Raw genomic sequence first — 16494 nt, 5'->3', positions numbered from 1 at the left:
AACCTGCCATCAATATTAAGTCATTTGCAGTTTTAGTTACTTGTCTAAAATAATAATTTTTTCACATATTAGTGTAACTTTTTAGCTTCTTTGTGCATTATTAACTTATTGGTGTTGGTGGTTTCTTTATGCAGCCTGCATTTCTTGTTGCTATTTTCCCTTCAAAAGTGAATGTGGATGCATCAGTGAATGACCCTGGTGGCGTGAAAAGGCTTGCAGATGAAACTTCCTTTGGGACTCCAGACCTTGACAAATCTTGTCCGATAGATCTACTGCTGCAATATGTTGAGAAATCTGCCAATTTTATGAAGAGGTATTTGTTTGAATTCCTGTTGTATATGGCTTTTCTGTGTTCCTGCTAATACCACTAAAAACTGTGTTATACAGGTTTATGTTATTTTGTTTTGATGTGTTTGATCAATATAGCCGACCCCAAACTTCTAGGATAAAGTCTCGGATGATGATGATATTTGATCAAATAGTGTTATGCACCTAATTTCTGTCAAATTTAATTTTTTTTCAGCAATCCCCGCATACTGTTCAATGTGCTTGATTTCCTGAAGGCATTGTGGCAAGGGGCTGGCCATTACATATATATTTTGGAATCTCTGAAAAGGTCTGAGAAGTTTTGGAAGAAGTTATGCAACTCTGTTTCATCATTTGCTATATCGGATGCTCCTTCAGTGGAAAGTTTGACTGAAATAGAGGCTCAAAAATGGGCATTCAAACATCATTGCCGCTGTGCTGCATTGGAAACAATGGCATTGGACATGTTCCTCCAGAAAAAGTTGTTATTTTCTGAGGCACTTCTAAAAGGATCCTCTGAATTGAAGGAGAGGACAGAAAGTGCTGAAAAAGCGAAGTCTGTGATTGATGTTGAATTGAAGGGTATTTTGTCAAGTTGGTGTGAGAAATCTGTTTTAGGCAGCCTCATCAGATCATATACATATTCTCAATATGACAACAGTACATTTTTTCGTGCAAAGGTGAACTTAAATTTCTTTTTTCCAATTTTTTCCCGCTGATGTTCTGACTATATGCTTGCTTAGGTACTTGTGTAGTCTTTGTTTTTTCTTTTGACTCCACAGTGTTCCCTCTCTTGAAGACTTTGTTACCTGAACTTTATGACTTTTCATTAACCCATACTAAAATTGACTGAGCAGCAAACTTTAATTGCCAAATTATTGTAGATCTCTCAGTATTACAAGTAAAGGGTCCTGTGGGTTACATCGATGTTGTACCTTTTTCTTATTTCAACCATGTGATTTCCGACTCGCCTGCAACTTTACAGGTTGCTGCAAGTGCAATAACAGTACTTGTGATGGGTAAATTAGCTGGTGGAGATTCAGGAAGTTTGTCTATTTCATTGCTGGAGAAGATCCTTGGCATCTGTGAAAAAGTATGCTCCCACTCAATGTTATGCGTAACTTTTTGTTTGACTTATTTGTAACTGTTAATTTAGTTTGTTACCTATGCTAATAAGTTGTTGATCCCGTCGCCATTCAAAAAATAAAAAAATTGTGAGCCCTTTGAGAGCTGGTTTTCATTCATATCTATAACTTGTGCATTTATTCTTTACTCTTCGTTTAATCCATTTTTAGGTTAACATGTGTTTTATCTCTGTTAATAGTTGAAATGTCAGCCAGCGTTTTCTGAATTGGCTGCGCAATACAAAGGACGGGGTTACAGGTGAAGTTCTAGATCTCTTTCATTTCAGTTTAACTTTTGTTCCATGGGTTATAGCTAGGCATCTGGTACAGTGTTGTTAGAATATGTATAAATGATGTGAAATGCTCCAATCCAACAAGTTAATTTATTGGGTTGAATGGCAAAATAACTAATCTTATCATGGTATCGGAGCAAGATGTCTTAGGTTCAAACCTTAGCTTCTGCAATTTAAACCCCCCATTTATTGTTGCCTCAAGTGTGAGCCTTAGTGTGTTTGTTGTTGCCCCAAGCGTGTGTCTTTGTGAGAGTATCCCTAGTGTTCGGTCTTGTTTGTTGTGCACGTGTTAGGCCGTCGGATTGTCTAGCCTACACTTGAGGAGTGTTAGAATATATATAAATGATGTAAAATGCCCCAACCCAACAAGTTAACTTATTGGGTTGAATGGCAAAGTAACGAATCTTAACAAGTGTGACTAGCTCTAACAGAAAATCCACAAATAGCATATATGAAATGAAAACACTTTGGAGTTCTGAAAAACACATCGATCGGTGAAGCCTCGTTGAAATCTTTCAATACCCATGTGGGTTGCAAGTTTCGATATATATTGACATTCTATTTTTTTTTTCCCTTTGGTTTGTTTATGTTCAGTGATGGTAAGGAGCTACACACACTAATACTCAGCGATCTTTACTATCATCTACAAGGAGAACTTGACGGCCGAAAGATTGGTCCAGGGCCATTCAAAGAACTCTCCCAATTTATAATTGCATCGAATTGTTTTCAGGCTTATCAGTGTAAGCGTGACTCTGACATTTCTATAAATTCAAAGGATGAAGCTTTGTTTGATATTGCACGAGTCCGAGCAGATTTGGGGTTGGACAAGTGGGATTATTCAGAGTGGAAGACGTCCAAAGAAATTGTAAATGCAATGTTGGATTGGTTCAAGTATGCAAACTCAATGGTGTTGCTTGCTAGTTCGAGGTTTTACGCACTAAAAGCATTAATAACTGTTTTGACTTTGTATGAGGATAATGTAAGTTCTTTACGTTTTAGTTGTGTTTTGGTTTAGTTTTTTTACCTGTTTCCATATTACGAGAACTCATAAGAATTTTACATTGGGGTAAAGATTTAGTTTGATGTGCAATCCATAAATTCTATGTCAAAATAACGTTTGCTGGAAAGAAACAGATGCTTCGCTGAGAAGGAGAATGAGATTAACCAGTTCACACTTCACAGACAATTGGCTTTCTTCAGCCGAATTTTACTTATCTAGACTGTACAGAAACTTTATTGAAATCTTTAGTCTCGATGTAACTTAATCCTGTGTTGCTTGCCTCTTGGTTGTTTGATCTTTTTTACTGCACTTAATCCTCTATGTACTCTGTTCTTGGTTAACATGGTCTTTGGCCTACTTCACAAGGAAAAAAATGTTCGGCCCCAGATGTTTGGTGCATCCATTTTTGAACTGAAATAGTGGGGTTACTGATTTTTGTTCCTTGTCGACAAACTTTTATTGTGGAAGAACATTTCTTGTGGTTAGACTGTAGATATCGATAGGAATTCTACAATCTGCATTGTTCTCTGATGGCCTAATCCATATTTGAAACTCTACCCTGAGAAGAATATGGCATGATAAGATTCTCAAGTACTATTTAACTGCCATTACTGCCCACACTCCTTGAACAAAGTGAATTAGCTCAGATGCTCATGCCCCTTCTGGTGTGAGCATCTGAGCTAATTCTTTTGTAACTTCAGGCTTCAGCTCACTGTCATAGCCTTATTTACCGGTGTGCTTTTTTCTTTTCTGAATTTATACTCATTGAATTGATAACACATTGTGTCCATGAGTATTTGTTCCTATTTTCTCACTTATAGACAAAAAGTAATTTTTATTTTCTGTTGCTGCAGTCAAGGGGGAATACAACTGGAGGGAAGATCCCTGAGCAACTTGTTTCTTCTTGTGTTGATCACATATGCCAATATTTCCACACTGCAGTGGAATCACTAGCTCCAGTACTGGATGCATCTGAAGATGTCCTTGACTTCCTTGGAGCTCAAGCAGAACTACTTCTCCATCTTATGAGATCTGTATGGAAAAGCCTGCCATTATCTGATTGTGTACTTGTTTTAAAAACTGCGGGTTTTGGCCTCAAGGTGCTCTTCGACTTCCACTCATCAGTTAGTAGGGTAAATACAGTAATCAAGCTTTTACTTGTGTTACAACTTTTGGCTGTAGAAATTATCTGCCAAAGCCCGCATTTGGGTGGGGTGAATGATGCGGAATCGGTTAAAGTTGCTGAGGTTTCTAATTTGAGCTTAGGGCTAATACCAACTCTCTGCACTGGCATTGCAACTGTTGAACATTGGACTCTCGCCCTTACTACCATTGACTTAATACTAAGATGTGTTTTGACACCCCAGACTTGGTTTCCAGTTATACGGAAACATCTCCCCTTGCAGCATTTGACTGTGAAGCTTCAGGATAAAAGTTCTCTTGCATCAATTCCTGGTATATTGAAGTTCTTTTTGACCCTTGCATATGTCAGGGGTGGTGCTGAGATGCTTCTGAGTGTTGGTTTTTTCTCCTCCCTAAGAATGTTGTTTGCTGACTTATCTGATGATAGATCTTCCACCGTAATCATGAACAAAAAGAGTCCCTTCACTTTATCTGACGGAACTGAAAAGCCTCAAAAGATTTGGGGGCTTGGCTTGGCTGTGGTCACTGCTATGGTTCATTCCCTGGGAGACACTGCTTCTTGTGCTGATATTGTGGAAAATATGATACCTTACTTCTTTTCTGAGAAATTTTATCTGATTTCTTTTTTTCTCAATGCTCCTGAGTTACCAACCAATAACAATGACAAGAAAAGACTTCGGGCACAAAGAACTCAAATTTCTCTCTCTGATCTTAGGGAAACAGAGCATACCCTCATGCTTATGTGTGTCCTAGCAAAACATTGGAATTTGTGGGTTAAGTCTATGAAAGAAATGGATTCGCAGTTGAGGGAGAAATGCATTCATCTTTTGGCATTTATTAGCCGGGGAACTCAATGGCTTGGAGATTTGCCAAGGAATACTGCCCCTCTCTTTTGCCCTCCTGCCCTCAAAGAGGAGTTTGATTGGTGCAAGAAACCATCACATGTCAACAGCAGAAATGGATGGTTTGCTCTTGCACCCCTTGGTTGTGAGGCAATGCCAAACCTTTCGGCTGTCTCAAATGCAACATCTGCTCTCTTAATCGTGGGTCAGTCAACTGAAGGCACTAATCTTGCTTCTCACACAGTTTTCTCTGATTCTGTTGCTCTGCAAATATACGTGATCGCATTTCTTCTTTTGAGATTTCTCTGTTTACAAGCTGAGGGTGCTTCTGAAAGGGCCGAGGAGTTGGGTTTTGTTGATCTTGCTCATTTTCCTGAGCTCCCAATGCCTGAGATATTACATGGCTTACAGGTAAAGTGCCAAATTAATCCTAAAGATTATAGAGTTTTTGGTCAAGGATTGATTATGTATTTTTGGTGTCTGATTATTTATTTATGTGGCCAAAAATGTGTTCTGCGAGGATGCACCAGCACACAAATGTGGATTATAATTTATCTTCTCGTTAAAATAATTACGCAACTCTGGATTGGCCTATTCTATTTATTGACTTGTTCAGTAAATTGCAGGATCAAGCAAGTGCTATTGTTTCTGAAGTGTGTGAGACAAACAAATCAAAACATATTCATGCTGCAACCCAGTCTGTCTGTCACTTACTCCTTCAAATCATGGAAATGGCTTTGTACTTGGAATTGTGTGTTTTACAAATATGTGGAATAAGACCAGTTTTGGGGCGTGTGGAGGGTTTTTCGAAAGAAATCAAATTACTGTTTAAAGGTAAAACAGTCCCTGAATCCTCATATATTGCTAGCAATTATTTTACTTGAGGTTTGAGTATAACTGTGTCTCTTTTCCCAATTGGTTTTGCAGCAATGGAGGGCCATGCATTCTTAAAAGACTCAGTGAAGTCCTTGAAGCAGATAATATCACTTCTTTACCCTGGACTGTTACAGAGCGAGGGCCTTTTGTGAAAAGCAGAAGAGAACATATTGGGTTTGGAAGTGAAGAAAGGGAAAACAGAAGTGTTTAGACTATTCTGATTATTACTTACTAATTGTTACCTCATATAATCTGTTTAAAGAAAATGTAAAAGTATGCCCTCACATTCCTCCTGTAGAATACGTCTGCATTTTCTTCCTGCCATTCTTGTTTTAGAAGAGTGAGCAGATGATGCTGGCTAGGGAAGAGACTTTTGTACATTTTGTGGTGATTGATTCATGATGATGATGACATGACATCAAAACTATCTTAATTATAAGTCTGATGAAAGATCAAAGATGTAGACAAGGCGACCCAGTCTATTTTTCCTTTTGAAAATAGCCGTATGAGGCAGCCAATGCCTGTGGTTCAGAGCAAATTGTCGATATGTTAAAGCTTCTATACTCATTTATCTATACGAAAAGATATTCATTTGAGGGGAAAAAAAAAATAGGAGAACACCCGAGACACTAGTCGAGTGATAAGGGCTCTCCTTGTTTCGAAAAAAAGAAAGGATGGGAGAGCCTCACAAAATTATTCGAATAAATAAAAATATTCATAAGAAAAGGAAAAAAATAAAGAAATGAATCGAATCCCTGATATCACTCGTGCTTTTCCTAATGAACAATTTTATTAAGAAAATCTTCCTTGTTTATCTTTGGCGATCCCAAGTTGATGTGCCCTCGAAAATCTCCACCCACCGTACACAACCGTTGGATTACGTTCAGATGGGTCCCAGTCATGTATTTTGAATCTCACATGGTGACAAGAGTACGTTTCGCAACACCTCATTGGTTCTCCTCATCAGGACTTTAAACGTCGCCGTTTCAAAGTTAGGACGAATGATTACAAGAGCATATGCTGCATCGGATCCCTCCCTAACTCTTAGTCATAACCCTAACCCAACCATAGTTAAGTACTCTCACAGGAGTCCTACACGTGTTCAATTTAGACGGCCCAGATTCTATTTCCTTCGATATAAGCCATCTCTGCCACTATATAAACGTCCTCATCCATAAACCCTAACCACACTCGGCAAAAAACATCTAGAATTATTTCCTGTTATTTGCAGCTCCGATTCGATGGCAACCAATCCTAAGGTCTTCTTCGACATGGCGATCGGCGGTCAGCCGGCCGGTAGGATCGTCATGGAGCTTTACGCTGACACCACCCCTAAGACTGCGGAGAACTTCCGTGCTCTCTGCACCGGCGAGAAGGGCGTCGGCCGCATGGGCAAGCCCCTGCACTACAAGGGCTCTTCCTTCCACCGTGTGATCCCGGGATTCATGTGCCAGGGTGGAGACTTCACCGCCGGAAACGGCACCGGAGGCGAATCCATTTACGGTGCGAAGTTCGCCGATGAGAACTTCCAGAAGAAGCACGTGGGCCCTGGAATCCTCTCCATGGCTAATGCTGGACCCAACACCAACGGATCTCAGTTCTTCATCTGTACCGCCGAGACTTCATGGCTCGATGGGAAGCACGTCGTGTTCGGTAGGGTCGTTGAAGGGATGGACGTAGTGAAAGCTGCTGAGAAGGTCGGATCGGGATCTGGAAAGACCTCGAAGCCTGTTGTGGTCGCCGATTGCGGTCAACTCTCTTAGATCGTGCTCTTCATCGGTGATTATGGAGACTTAGATCTGCCTAGTAGTTTGAATTTGGGTCTAGTGTCGTTGTCTTTACCTTGATCTGTGTTTTTTCTTCTTATCGGGAGTGATCTCTGAGACTTTTTTACGTGTTGGAGTAAACTGCCATAAATAAGTTAGGGTTTGGTTAATGTCTGTTATCGTTTTCGATCGGCTGTTTCTTGGATTTAACAGTGGTTTTATCTGGACTGATGAATAGTGGATGTGGTATTATCTGATGCATATAAACTACTGTGCTTTATCTATCGTGTTTTGGTGGATATGGAGTTACTTGTATTTTGAGTGCTTTGGGCATAATTGGGATGGTTTTACCGTTTTAGGGTCCATAGTGGGCCCATGTCTATAATCGATGAATTTGCAGGTCTTGTGCCCATGTGTGTTTGACTCGGTACTTTTTTCTTGGTTGAGTAGAATTATAGGTTTTTTAAAGGTATGTGGAGGCACTGATGTGTAATTATTAATGGTGGTCATTTCTTAAGCGTGATGAGCAATCCACCACCATCACATGGAGGCTTTCTTTATTGGAATTCTCTATGCTAAAAGCATTAGGCACTGGTCATCAAAAACATATATCGGGCTTCCGCAATTCCTTGGATTCAAAATTATATACTTTACAATTTTGAAATAATTGGAGCAAAAATGTGATTGTGATGGAACATATTTTTCTAATAATTAAATTTAAATTATTGACTATAAATTTAAACGAATTGTGGAGGCCTCATGAGTTGCGACTCATTTTATTGACTTAATTTTAATCATAATCTAAAATATAAAAATTTTATTCTATAAATTCTCAATTGGTTGTGATTGTATGGTTTGCCAAAGCAATATGCTACAAGCACAAGTTGAACCAGTATATATGTTGGTATGCTATCATTTTTAATCAACATATCTATTATATATGTTATTGATAAAATTGTTGTAAAACAAAGTCAAAGATAAAGAAAAACAAATCATAGTTTATTTCGGATATATTTATTTTGAAATAACAGATAAAATTTGGGTGTCAAGCTCAAGATGGCGACCAGTTTGACAAATAAGATGAGGATTTTTGCGTTTTGTTTGTGATATATCACTGAAGACTCGAGAATCTCATGCTCGCAACTAATGACAAACAAAATTATTTTCAAAATTCTGTAAAATTGGGTAAATAGGGATTTTCATGTGGAAAATGATTTTTCACTTGGAAATAATAACTTTTCTTGGCAAAAAACACATGGACAAATCGATAACATAGATATATAGTAACCGTTTATGTATATATATTCAATATAAAGATAAAAATGTTCCAAATAAAACACTGAAAGTTCATGTGAGTTCCAAATCAAACACAAACGCATTAGAGCTACATATTAGTTGTTCAGAATAGTTGTTATAAGGTAGTCACATAGGCAAGTTGATTGTCCACAACTGTGAAAATCCGCCATGAGTTACATATTTGACACAATTTTAAACTCTAGACAAATAAATTGAAAAGTTTTGATATGTACTATCTTTCGGTGAGTAAATATGATAATAAGTCACGTTTATTGCTTAGCTATTGTAATGACTGTTCCAACCATCTCATATCATCATCAAGGTTTATAAAATTGCGCATTCGCATACAAATGAACACATGAAACAATTGATTTGAGATTCTAGTCATAGCAAAGCCTCGTAATTACACAAGTGTTTTGTGTTTATGATTACCAAAAGAACAAAATAAAGGTCAGATTCTATGAAATACAGTACAAATATTTGCATTAATAGAGTTGGTTGGATTTGCTGGTCGTCTGAATGCTGGCATGGTGGCATACAGCTTGTCCACGTGAACTACGTGACCATTACAGCAAATGAAAAAACCCGCTTTTTGTGAGGGCAATTGCGTCATTTCCCTCGTAGAAGCAACAAAACCTGCCTTAAATGAGATAAATCAGAACTCAGGCACGGACCAATCACCTCCACAGTCCTCACGCATACAAACAATCCATCCAAAACCAACATGAATGCGACGTTGCCCATTCAGTAGCTTCTTGACACGTTGCGAGAAGCGTGTGTAAGGATGAACAATGGATCGCGAAGCAGGAAATCATAACCAATGCCTCCACGGGAATGACGAAGCTTCCGACAAGTCGACGAACTCAGTGAGTCCCTCCTCCTCCTAGTCGTAGAGAGAGAGAGAGAGGGGGCTTTTGTAGACTTGGTAAGATCTCTCTATTGAATCATTGATACGCGTCGAGACGTGAAAAGCTGTCTGCAATTGTAGCTCACAAACGCTCGCTTTTTAGGGCAATTTCTCTTTCTTTTTTGGCGGGAAACAGATCTCCTCTTCATTCTGTCTCTTATCCAAGATCAATACGAACGACTCGCTCTATACAATTCTACACGGATATATGTACATACAGTTTCTCTAGAATTCTATTAGAGAGAGGAGAGGGGGGAGCGTATGGGGATGCCGGAGAATACGAAGGGGTTGATCCTGGCAATGGCGTCAAGCGCGTTTATTGGTGCGAGTTTCATTCTGAAGAAGAAAGGCCTTAAGCGAGCTGGGGCTAACGGTACACGCGCAGGTCAGTTGATGTAAATCCAGACGTGTTTTCAATCTTTATTAGTTCTGTTTAAATCAGCTTTGAATGATCTGAATCGAACTCCTTTGATTGCAACGGTATTTAATTCGATATTGATTATTTCATTTTTATCCATCCCTCTTTTGATAATTTGGTAGACTTGGTCAATGAAGATGACAAAAAAAGAGGCTAATATTCTTTCCACAAAGCGTATTGACATTTTTGGTGCTAACCAGTAGGGTAAATATTCGCCTCTTGTGTAAAAAGGTAGTGTATTATTTGTATTATGATGGAAGCAATATCAAAGATAATAGATTCTGGTATTTAGCTTGAGAATGCTAGTTCCATGTATGATATTTAAAGTTTTTTGCAACTGTGTTATTTTGAATTTCGAGTCAGTTTGAATGCATATACAAGAAATTAATGGGTTTTAGATTTTATGGAATTGCAAGCTGAGTTGGAAATGGTTGGAGGCATGTTTTGAGAGGAAAGATGCGGGAACTAAGAAAGTTTAGAAGTCCATAGATCTTCTTATTATAGCATAACTTAATTCTTATTGAGTCCCCTGCTCATTCTAATTTCTAATACTCAATGTGGTTGCTAATCCTATTAGCATGTTTGTCTGTGAATATTTGTACACAGTCTTCACTTAATGTAGATGTTTTGTTCAAATATTGGATAAGCTGGTGGTCGGCGACTTAAATAGAATTGCATATATACTATTTATTTATGAGTTCAGATTTTCCATGTATGTGTGTAAATGTTAATATTATCTCAAGTAGGATGGACTAAAACTTTTATGAGTTTTTTCTTTGTTGGAATTGTTGTTTACTTTTTTGTTCATCAATTTTATACTGATACATAGAGCCAAAAACCTTGTGTCCAAACTATATTTTTGTGCTGCCATTTGAATCCGTAACCCACTTGACCAAGCAAACTCACTGTTTGGAAAGGTGCTCTGTCAGATAAGTGGTGGTTGAGTGGATAAAAGTTGAAAGGTAAGGTCTAGTGTCATAGCATGTACGTATAGCCTACTAAGGTGATTAACCAAATTATGTTTTCTAATTGTTGTGAAATATTTGTTTTTACTTGCGCTGGGTCTAAAAGATTGCTAATAAATTTTAGATGTAGTATGAGGAAGTTGTTCTGTCATACAAACTTATATTGATTGCTAATGACACGATGGTTTGGAAGTGAGAGTTCAATCAGCTTGTAATCTTCATAAATGAACTCATTTTGCTTTCAATCTGAACAAGCATCCTAAGACTTCATTTTCATGCTTATCTTGTCCTGTTGTTATCAGAAGGTCACTTTTCTCTTGCAGTGGGTTTTGAATCATGCAGCTACTATGATTGATACAAAACAAGATTTCAATATTCTTGTGAAATAGATGATTGACGTGTCATGATTTTAATATTTGCTTTCTTGTAAACTGTTGGGTAGATGCCAGTCTAATCAAAATCCATTTGGCTTTATGCTTATTGAGTCCTTTACATAATCTTTTGTAATGCAGGGGTTGGAGGCCATACCTACCTACTAGAGCCTCTTTGGTGGGCAGGCATGTTGACTAGTAAGTAAAACAGTGCAGATAAATTTCTCTCTCTCATCAAGTGCTTTATGCATGAAGATAGTAGCAGCCCTCTGGGGATTACTGACTTTCTGTTTCTTATGATCAAATAGTGATTGTGGGAGAGATTGCAAATTTTGTGGCTTATGTTTATGCCCCTGCAGTTTTAGTGACCCCACTTGGTGCATTAAGTATAATTGTCAGGTAAGTTCAGAATTATGAGATTCTGTCACTTGTAGTTTCATCTGATTTAGTTTGAAAGCTATCTGTCATAACTAAAATGTGTGATGAACCCCTATAGTGCTGTTTTGGCACACTTCTTGTTGAAGGAACGTATACGGAAAATGGGTATTGTTGGATGTGTCTCTTGCATCGTGGGATCAGTAGTGATTGTAATCCACGCACCTCAAGAACATACTCCGAATTCTGTGCAAGAAATCTGGACCCTAGCAACTCAACCAGGTTTAGTACTGTTTCCCTATATTTCAGTCTCTTTATGAAAAACTTGCTGCTTGTACTTCATTACAAGTTTTATATTCATAATTATTTTTCCTAATCCTTTCCTGTTTGTTGACAGCCTTTCTAATATATGTAGCAGCTGCAATGTCAATAGTGTTGGCTTTAATTTTACATTTTGAGGCTCGCTATGGGCAGACAAACATATTGATCTACTTGGCTGTCTGTTCGTTTATGGGTTCACTTACGGTAATTATGATCATTTTAATTTGAGTTTACTGCTAAGCATTCATGTTTTGAACTCCCTTAAGCAGTTAGTGAAATTCGAGGTGTATCACTCAGGTTGTAAGCATAAAGGCAGTCGGAATTGCAATAAAGCTAACATTGGAGGGAATAAGCCAGATAACTTATCCTCAGACGTGGTTTTTTGTTACTGTTGTGGCAATCTGCGTCATTACACAGTTGAATTATCTGAACAAGGTAGGTATCAGATTTAGTTCTGTACAGTAATGTGTTGTTTCTTTGCCTATTGTACTATAAAAGTGATTTTTTGTTACTATTTGAATGATTTAACATTGTCTCATGAGAAATTTGTCTTCTGCCTTTGTTGTAGCTGATCAACTATCATATTGTAGAACTATTTTTTTGAGATAAATACACATCTAGCTTGTGTATGAGAACACTTTTGTTGTGGTTGTTATTTATGTTACTAGATAGATGACTTTTGGTTGCAAATGTATCTGCCAAATATGTTTAACCTTTCCCCCAAACTATTAATGGAACCGTAAGATCAATATGTAAATTATTTCCTTCTAAAACAAGTTATGTGGGATAAAGTGAGAACAGAGAATCTGAATCTTCTTTGCTAAAGAAAGGATTTTGTGAATAGTTTTTTGGTAAATGATTTTGTGAATCGTTTCTTGAGTGGCTAGTTAGAACAGAGAATCTGAATCTTCTTGGCACTTCGACTTTTATTTCACCAATGCAATCTAGGCACAAAATCTTAATCTGCATGCAGTTTGGTAATCCAATGAAGAATTGCGCATTCAACTCTTTAGCTTTCCCTAGCGTTGGCTAGTGACAGTTGGCTGATCAATTATTTTAAATTTAAATTTGAGGGGATGTTAATCCAATCATAATACAAAATTTTGAATTGTACATGCCTTTTAAGGTGGGGATGCCTGTTTGCGTGGATGGTGATTTTATCAGAGTACCATCAGTCAAATTCAGTTAGCCCTTTGTTCGTTTACACCACGTGGAACTTTTTCTTCTGCAATTATGGTTTATCATTTCCATGATATTCATGTTATCTCCTTTCCAGGCACTGGATACTTTCAATGCAGCTATTGTTTCTCCTGTGTATTATGTAATGTTTACAACTCTTACCATCATTGCCAGTGCCATAATGTTTAAGGTAGATTCCTTCTCCATACTTCGCAATTTGTTCTGGAGCCAATTAGAGGCCTATATTCATCAAAGTTACTTGGTGTTTATGTTCATATTTTGCAAAGGATTGGTCCGGCCAGAATGCAAGCAGCATTGCCTCTGAGATAAGTGGATTCATCACTGTGATTTGTGGAACAATCATACTTCACGCAACAAGAGAACAGGAACAAGCTCCAGCACCAGGTACATATGGACCATCTTCATTTTCATTTCTTTTATCTTCTTATGGTCCATTGATTTCAGTTTCTTTTGTATCCATTTTCTATTGGGTGGTAGGGTGGCAGGTGATGTTGATTCAGTTGACCTGTTATATAGAGAATTGTCCTCTATATACCTGTCATACTCTGTTGTGGTGATTATAGAAAGGTGGAAAAAGAGTAAACAAAAGAGAAATCAACACAATTTTCTGTAGTGTGCCTATATCCACTAGAGCTGACTTTTCCTATATCAAAAAATAAAGTCGTACATCGTACACTGCAGTACTACATACACAAATGCACAGATACTCGATTAAAAAAGCGAACATATTCTCAAGACCATATTGCCTGTGTCTTGCTTGGCCATTTGCTTGGCCATTAATTAATTTTCATGTTCTTACAAGTCACAACTAGAATTAAATCCACCAATAATCGCATACTTGTCTAAAATCAGAGGAAAAAAGTGAACAGACATTTTTAAGTGTTGATCTATTCTTTTTTTTGAATGAAAAAAATTATTAAAGCACCAAGAAAGTGCAACCCAGAAAATTACAGGGAGGATAACTTCATAAGGTCAAAAATGTTCCCTGAGAGAGAAAAACACCATGATTTAAGGCAGTCAAACCAGCAGCCTAAGTGTTGATCTATTCAAGCCATACTATTCAGAATAACAAATGTTGCAGTCGGCATATTGAAATTGAAAGGACGAATAATGAGGTAGTTGCATTGTCAATGGTGATTTTGAATTGATCCCCTCTAGTTTGATGATTTTTGCTTTTCCAATGAAAATGAATGGTCTGATATATTTATACGGTGCACTGTCACCAAGAGACAGTAACCACACTGATCGTTCTTTAACAATTTTTGTTTTTGATTAATAGTTATGAACCATTTGAAATAGTATGATGAACATGCTTTATAGTTTGTATAGAAGGCTCTTTTAGATAAAAGAAAAGTTTTCTCAGATGTCTAAGATGTTAAGCATATTATTTGATCTGTGTTCTTTACTCTTATTGGTAAACCATTTTCATGGACTCTTTTGCATTTTATTATTTTGGCGAAAAATGCAATGTTTGAAGAATTGTAGCTTAATGGATTGGGATGTCAATTATATGCTAGTTCCATTAGCTATGAGCTATTGCTTTCTCTCATTTTTCTTTCTCTGTGATGAACTCTGTTTTTTGTACATCCCTCTCAGTAAATAACTAAGAAGGTTCTCATATTCTTGCATTGGGGTGCCTCTCTCCAGTGTTCTCATTTTGCAAGTAATTAAATTGATTAGATGCACATTTATGAGTTTCTTCAGACAATTTGGGAAATGAAATGTGTCCTCTTCCTCCATCTTACTTTGCTGGATGCTGCATATTTAACTGGGACCGGATCCTGTTCCATCACCAGCTTCTTGTGTCACATTAATTGTATTATAGTGTCACCCTGCATCAGCTCCGTGTGGCAAGTGCAATACTTAGCAGTTCAAGAACCATCTTTTTATTGTTTTAGGACTTTCTTATTATGATGAAATATCTTGCCTTGGATGATTGATTGGTGCACCATGCATGGGCTTGTGAGTTGTGACCACTAAGTTTGGCCTAAAAAGAGGTCAACAGGTTGTCGTTCGTGGTCTAAGTGAATAAATTTCACACTTAGCCCCACTGGATTTATATCTTGCAACTTACGAGTTCAGAATCTATTCAAACAAGTGCACTTGAAGCTTATGGAGGTTTCTTCTTTTTAATTATTCTAAAACGTGGCTGGAGCTCATCTTTTATTCTAAACTTGTGTGACCTATTTTCTTTCTGCTTATTTTAGTTATTCTTTCAATGTTTATGTACTAAAAATAAGTAGAAGCATTCGAAATTAAGTGTGAAACTTCACCTAAGAAAGTTTTATCTTTCTGTCAAAAAATCGGCTTCTTTTGTATGGAGCTGATTGGACTGTTGGACTTGGACATGCAAGCTTTCCTAATGACTTTTTACTTGACTTCTTGACGTTATTTCTGCCAAAAATCGCAGGATCTCCAACTTGGTATGTTGGTGGAAGTTCTACGAAGGGTGTTGAAGATGAATATCTAATTAATCTACGCAGTTCAGATTATTTGGTGCAGTGAAGTCTTTCTTTTGAATTGATGCGAGAAGAATCTGATCCTCTATCAATCAAGCTCTGGTCGAGGCCGGCAGGCATAGTCTTTGCAGAGCAAAGAGGAGCTTGATTTTGGGCCAAAATTTGGTGTATCAATTGGTTTTGCTGGTGGGTTTTTTACGTGTAGCTTCTGTGACAGGAAGTATGCACTTATGAATGCATCGTCATCCGCTTGAATTGCAGGATAATCTCAACACAGTAGGGTCGGAGAGCTGTACAAAAACCAGGGCAGAGAAAGTAGTGATCTCATTGCATGTACCATGAGTCATTCTTTTGTATATACATATTTTTCTGTTCTTTTGATATAGTATTAAGAGTCCTCGTTTCATTTTCTCCTTTGGAGTATGGGTACTTCGTTTTCTTGTTGAAGATGTGTAAATCCATTGTTTCACTGTTGATAGATCTCGATGAGTGATTTTTCGAGCCCTTTGGGCATCCCAGAAGTTTTAAACTTTATCATCAGCCATTACTCAATTTCTGCACAACTTACAGTTCTTCACAATCAGGAGGAAAACGGGAAAAATCTAAGGGCGGCAAGATATGGTCTTTCAACATCTATATTTAAATATTTATGTCATTTTCTTAGATAGAGTAAGATAGATGTTGATGAGTCATGAAGAAAATTCGATCATAAGGAGAAATAAATCAATTTATTATAATTTGGGGTTGAATCCAAACCCTAATAATTTTGAGACTTGGATCGCGACATCGATTAGTATTCTAATTTTCTTCTATATATAACAAAGAAACATAT

General features: G+C 37.5%; 3 protein-coding genes across 6 annotated transcripts in view; all 3 read left to right on the top strand.

Annotated features, from left to right (window-relative positions):
• LOC120001936 overlaps nt 1-6047 on the top strand; it is a 30889-nt gene extending 24842 nt beyond the window's left edge. For both annotated transcript variants that reach the window (XM_038850462.1, XM_038850461.1), the window contains 8 exons: nt 135-313; nt 524-986; nt 1292-1399; nt 1631-1689; nt 2318-2702; nt 3578-5119; nt 5335-5542; nt 5636-6047. In XM_038850462.1, the coding sequence (XP_038706390.1) occupies nt 135-313; nt 524-986; nt 1292-1399; nt 1631-1689; nt 2318-2702; nt 3578-5119; nt 5335-5542; nt 5636-5736 (3045 nt within the window). In that variant the 3' untranslated portion in view covers nt 5737-6047. The remainder of the gene's footprint in view (nt 1-134; nt 314-523; nt 987-1291; nt 1400-1630; nt 1690-2317; nt 2703-3577; nt 5120-5334; nt 5543-5635) is intronic.
• A 720-nt stretch (nt 6048-6767) lies between these two features.
• LOC120001938 (peptidyl-prolyl cis-trans isomerase) lies at nt 6768-7649 on the top strand. The gene has a single exon (XM_038850466.1). The coding sequence runs from the start codon at nt 6826-6828 to the stop codon at nt 7345-7347; it is 522 nt and encodes a 173-aa protein (XP_038706394.1). The 5' UTR covers nt 6768-6825; the 3' UTR covers nt 7348-7649.
• Nucleotides 7650-9321: 1672 nt separating this feature from the next.
• LOC120001937 (probable magnesium transporter NIPA6) lies at nt 9322-16163 on the top strand. 3 transcript variants are annotated; one of them, XM_038850463.1, is made up of 10 exons: nt 9322-9571; nt 9657-9938; nt 11449-11505; nt 11616-11706; nt 11804-11964; nt 12080-12207; nt 12301-12438; nt 13280-13372; nt 13470-13587; nt 15614-16163. In XM_038850463.1, exons 2-10 carry the CDS (start codon nt 9815-9817, stop codon nt 15706-15708), a joined length of 1005 nt encoding a protein of 334 aa, XP_038706391.1. In that variant the 5' UTR covers nt 9322-9571; nt 9657-9814; the 3' UTR covers nt 15709-16163. The 3 variants fall into 3 exon arrangements, with proteins under 3 accessions (XP_038706391.1, XP_038706393.1, XP_038706392.1); XM_038850465.1 differs by adding an exon at nt 10094-10175 and having other exon boundaries at nt 9324-9938; XM_038850464.1 differs by adding an exon at nt 10094-10202 and having other exon boundaries at nt 9324-9938.
• The last annotated feature ends 331 nt before the right edge of the window (nt 16164-16494 follow it).

The sequence above is a fragment of the Tripterygium wilfordii genome, chromosome 7 (assembly GCF_013401445.1).
Source record: "Tripterygium wilfordii isolate XIE 37 chromosome 7, ASM1340144v1, whole genome shotgun sequence".
NCBI lineage: Eukaryota > Viridiplantae > Streptophyta > Magnoliopsida > Celastrales > Celastraceae > Tripterygium > Tripterygium wilfordii.
This window is presented reverse-complemented; position numbering and strand designations above follow the sequence as displayed.

What these genes read in the sequence shown, in the direction of transcription:
- LOC120001937 (XM_038850463.1), top strand. Translation starts at nt 9,815, where the DNA reads ATGGGGATGCCGGAGAATACGAAGGGGTTGATCCTGGCAATGGCGTCA. An exon ending in GACCCTAGCAACTCAACCAG is followed by an intron (nt 11,965 to 12,079) that starts GTTTAGTACTGT and finishes GTTTGTTGACAG; the next exon opens with CCTTTCTAATATATGTAGCA. An exon ending in CCAGTGCCATAATGTTTAAG is followed by an intron (nt 13,373 to 13,469) that starts GTAGATTCCTTC and finishes TATTTTGCAAAG; the next exon opens with GATTGGTCCGGCCAGAATGC.
- LOC120001938 (XM_038850466.1), top strand. Translation starts at nt 6,826, where the DNA reads ATGGCAACCAATCCTAAGGTCTTCTTCGACATGGCGATCGGCGGTCAG.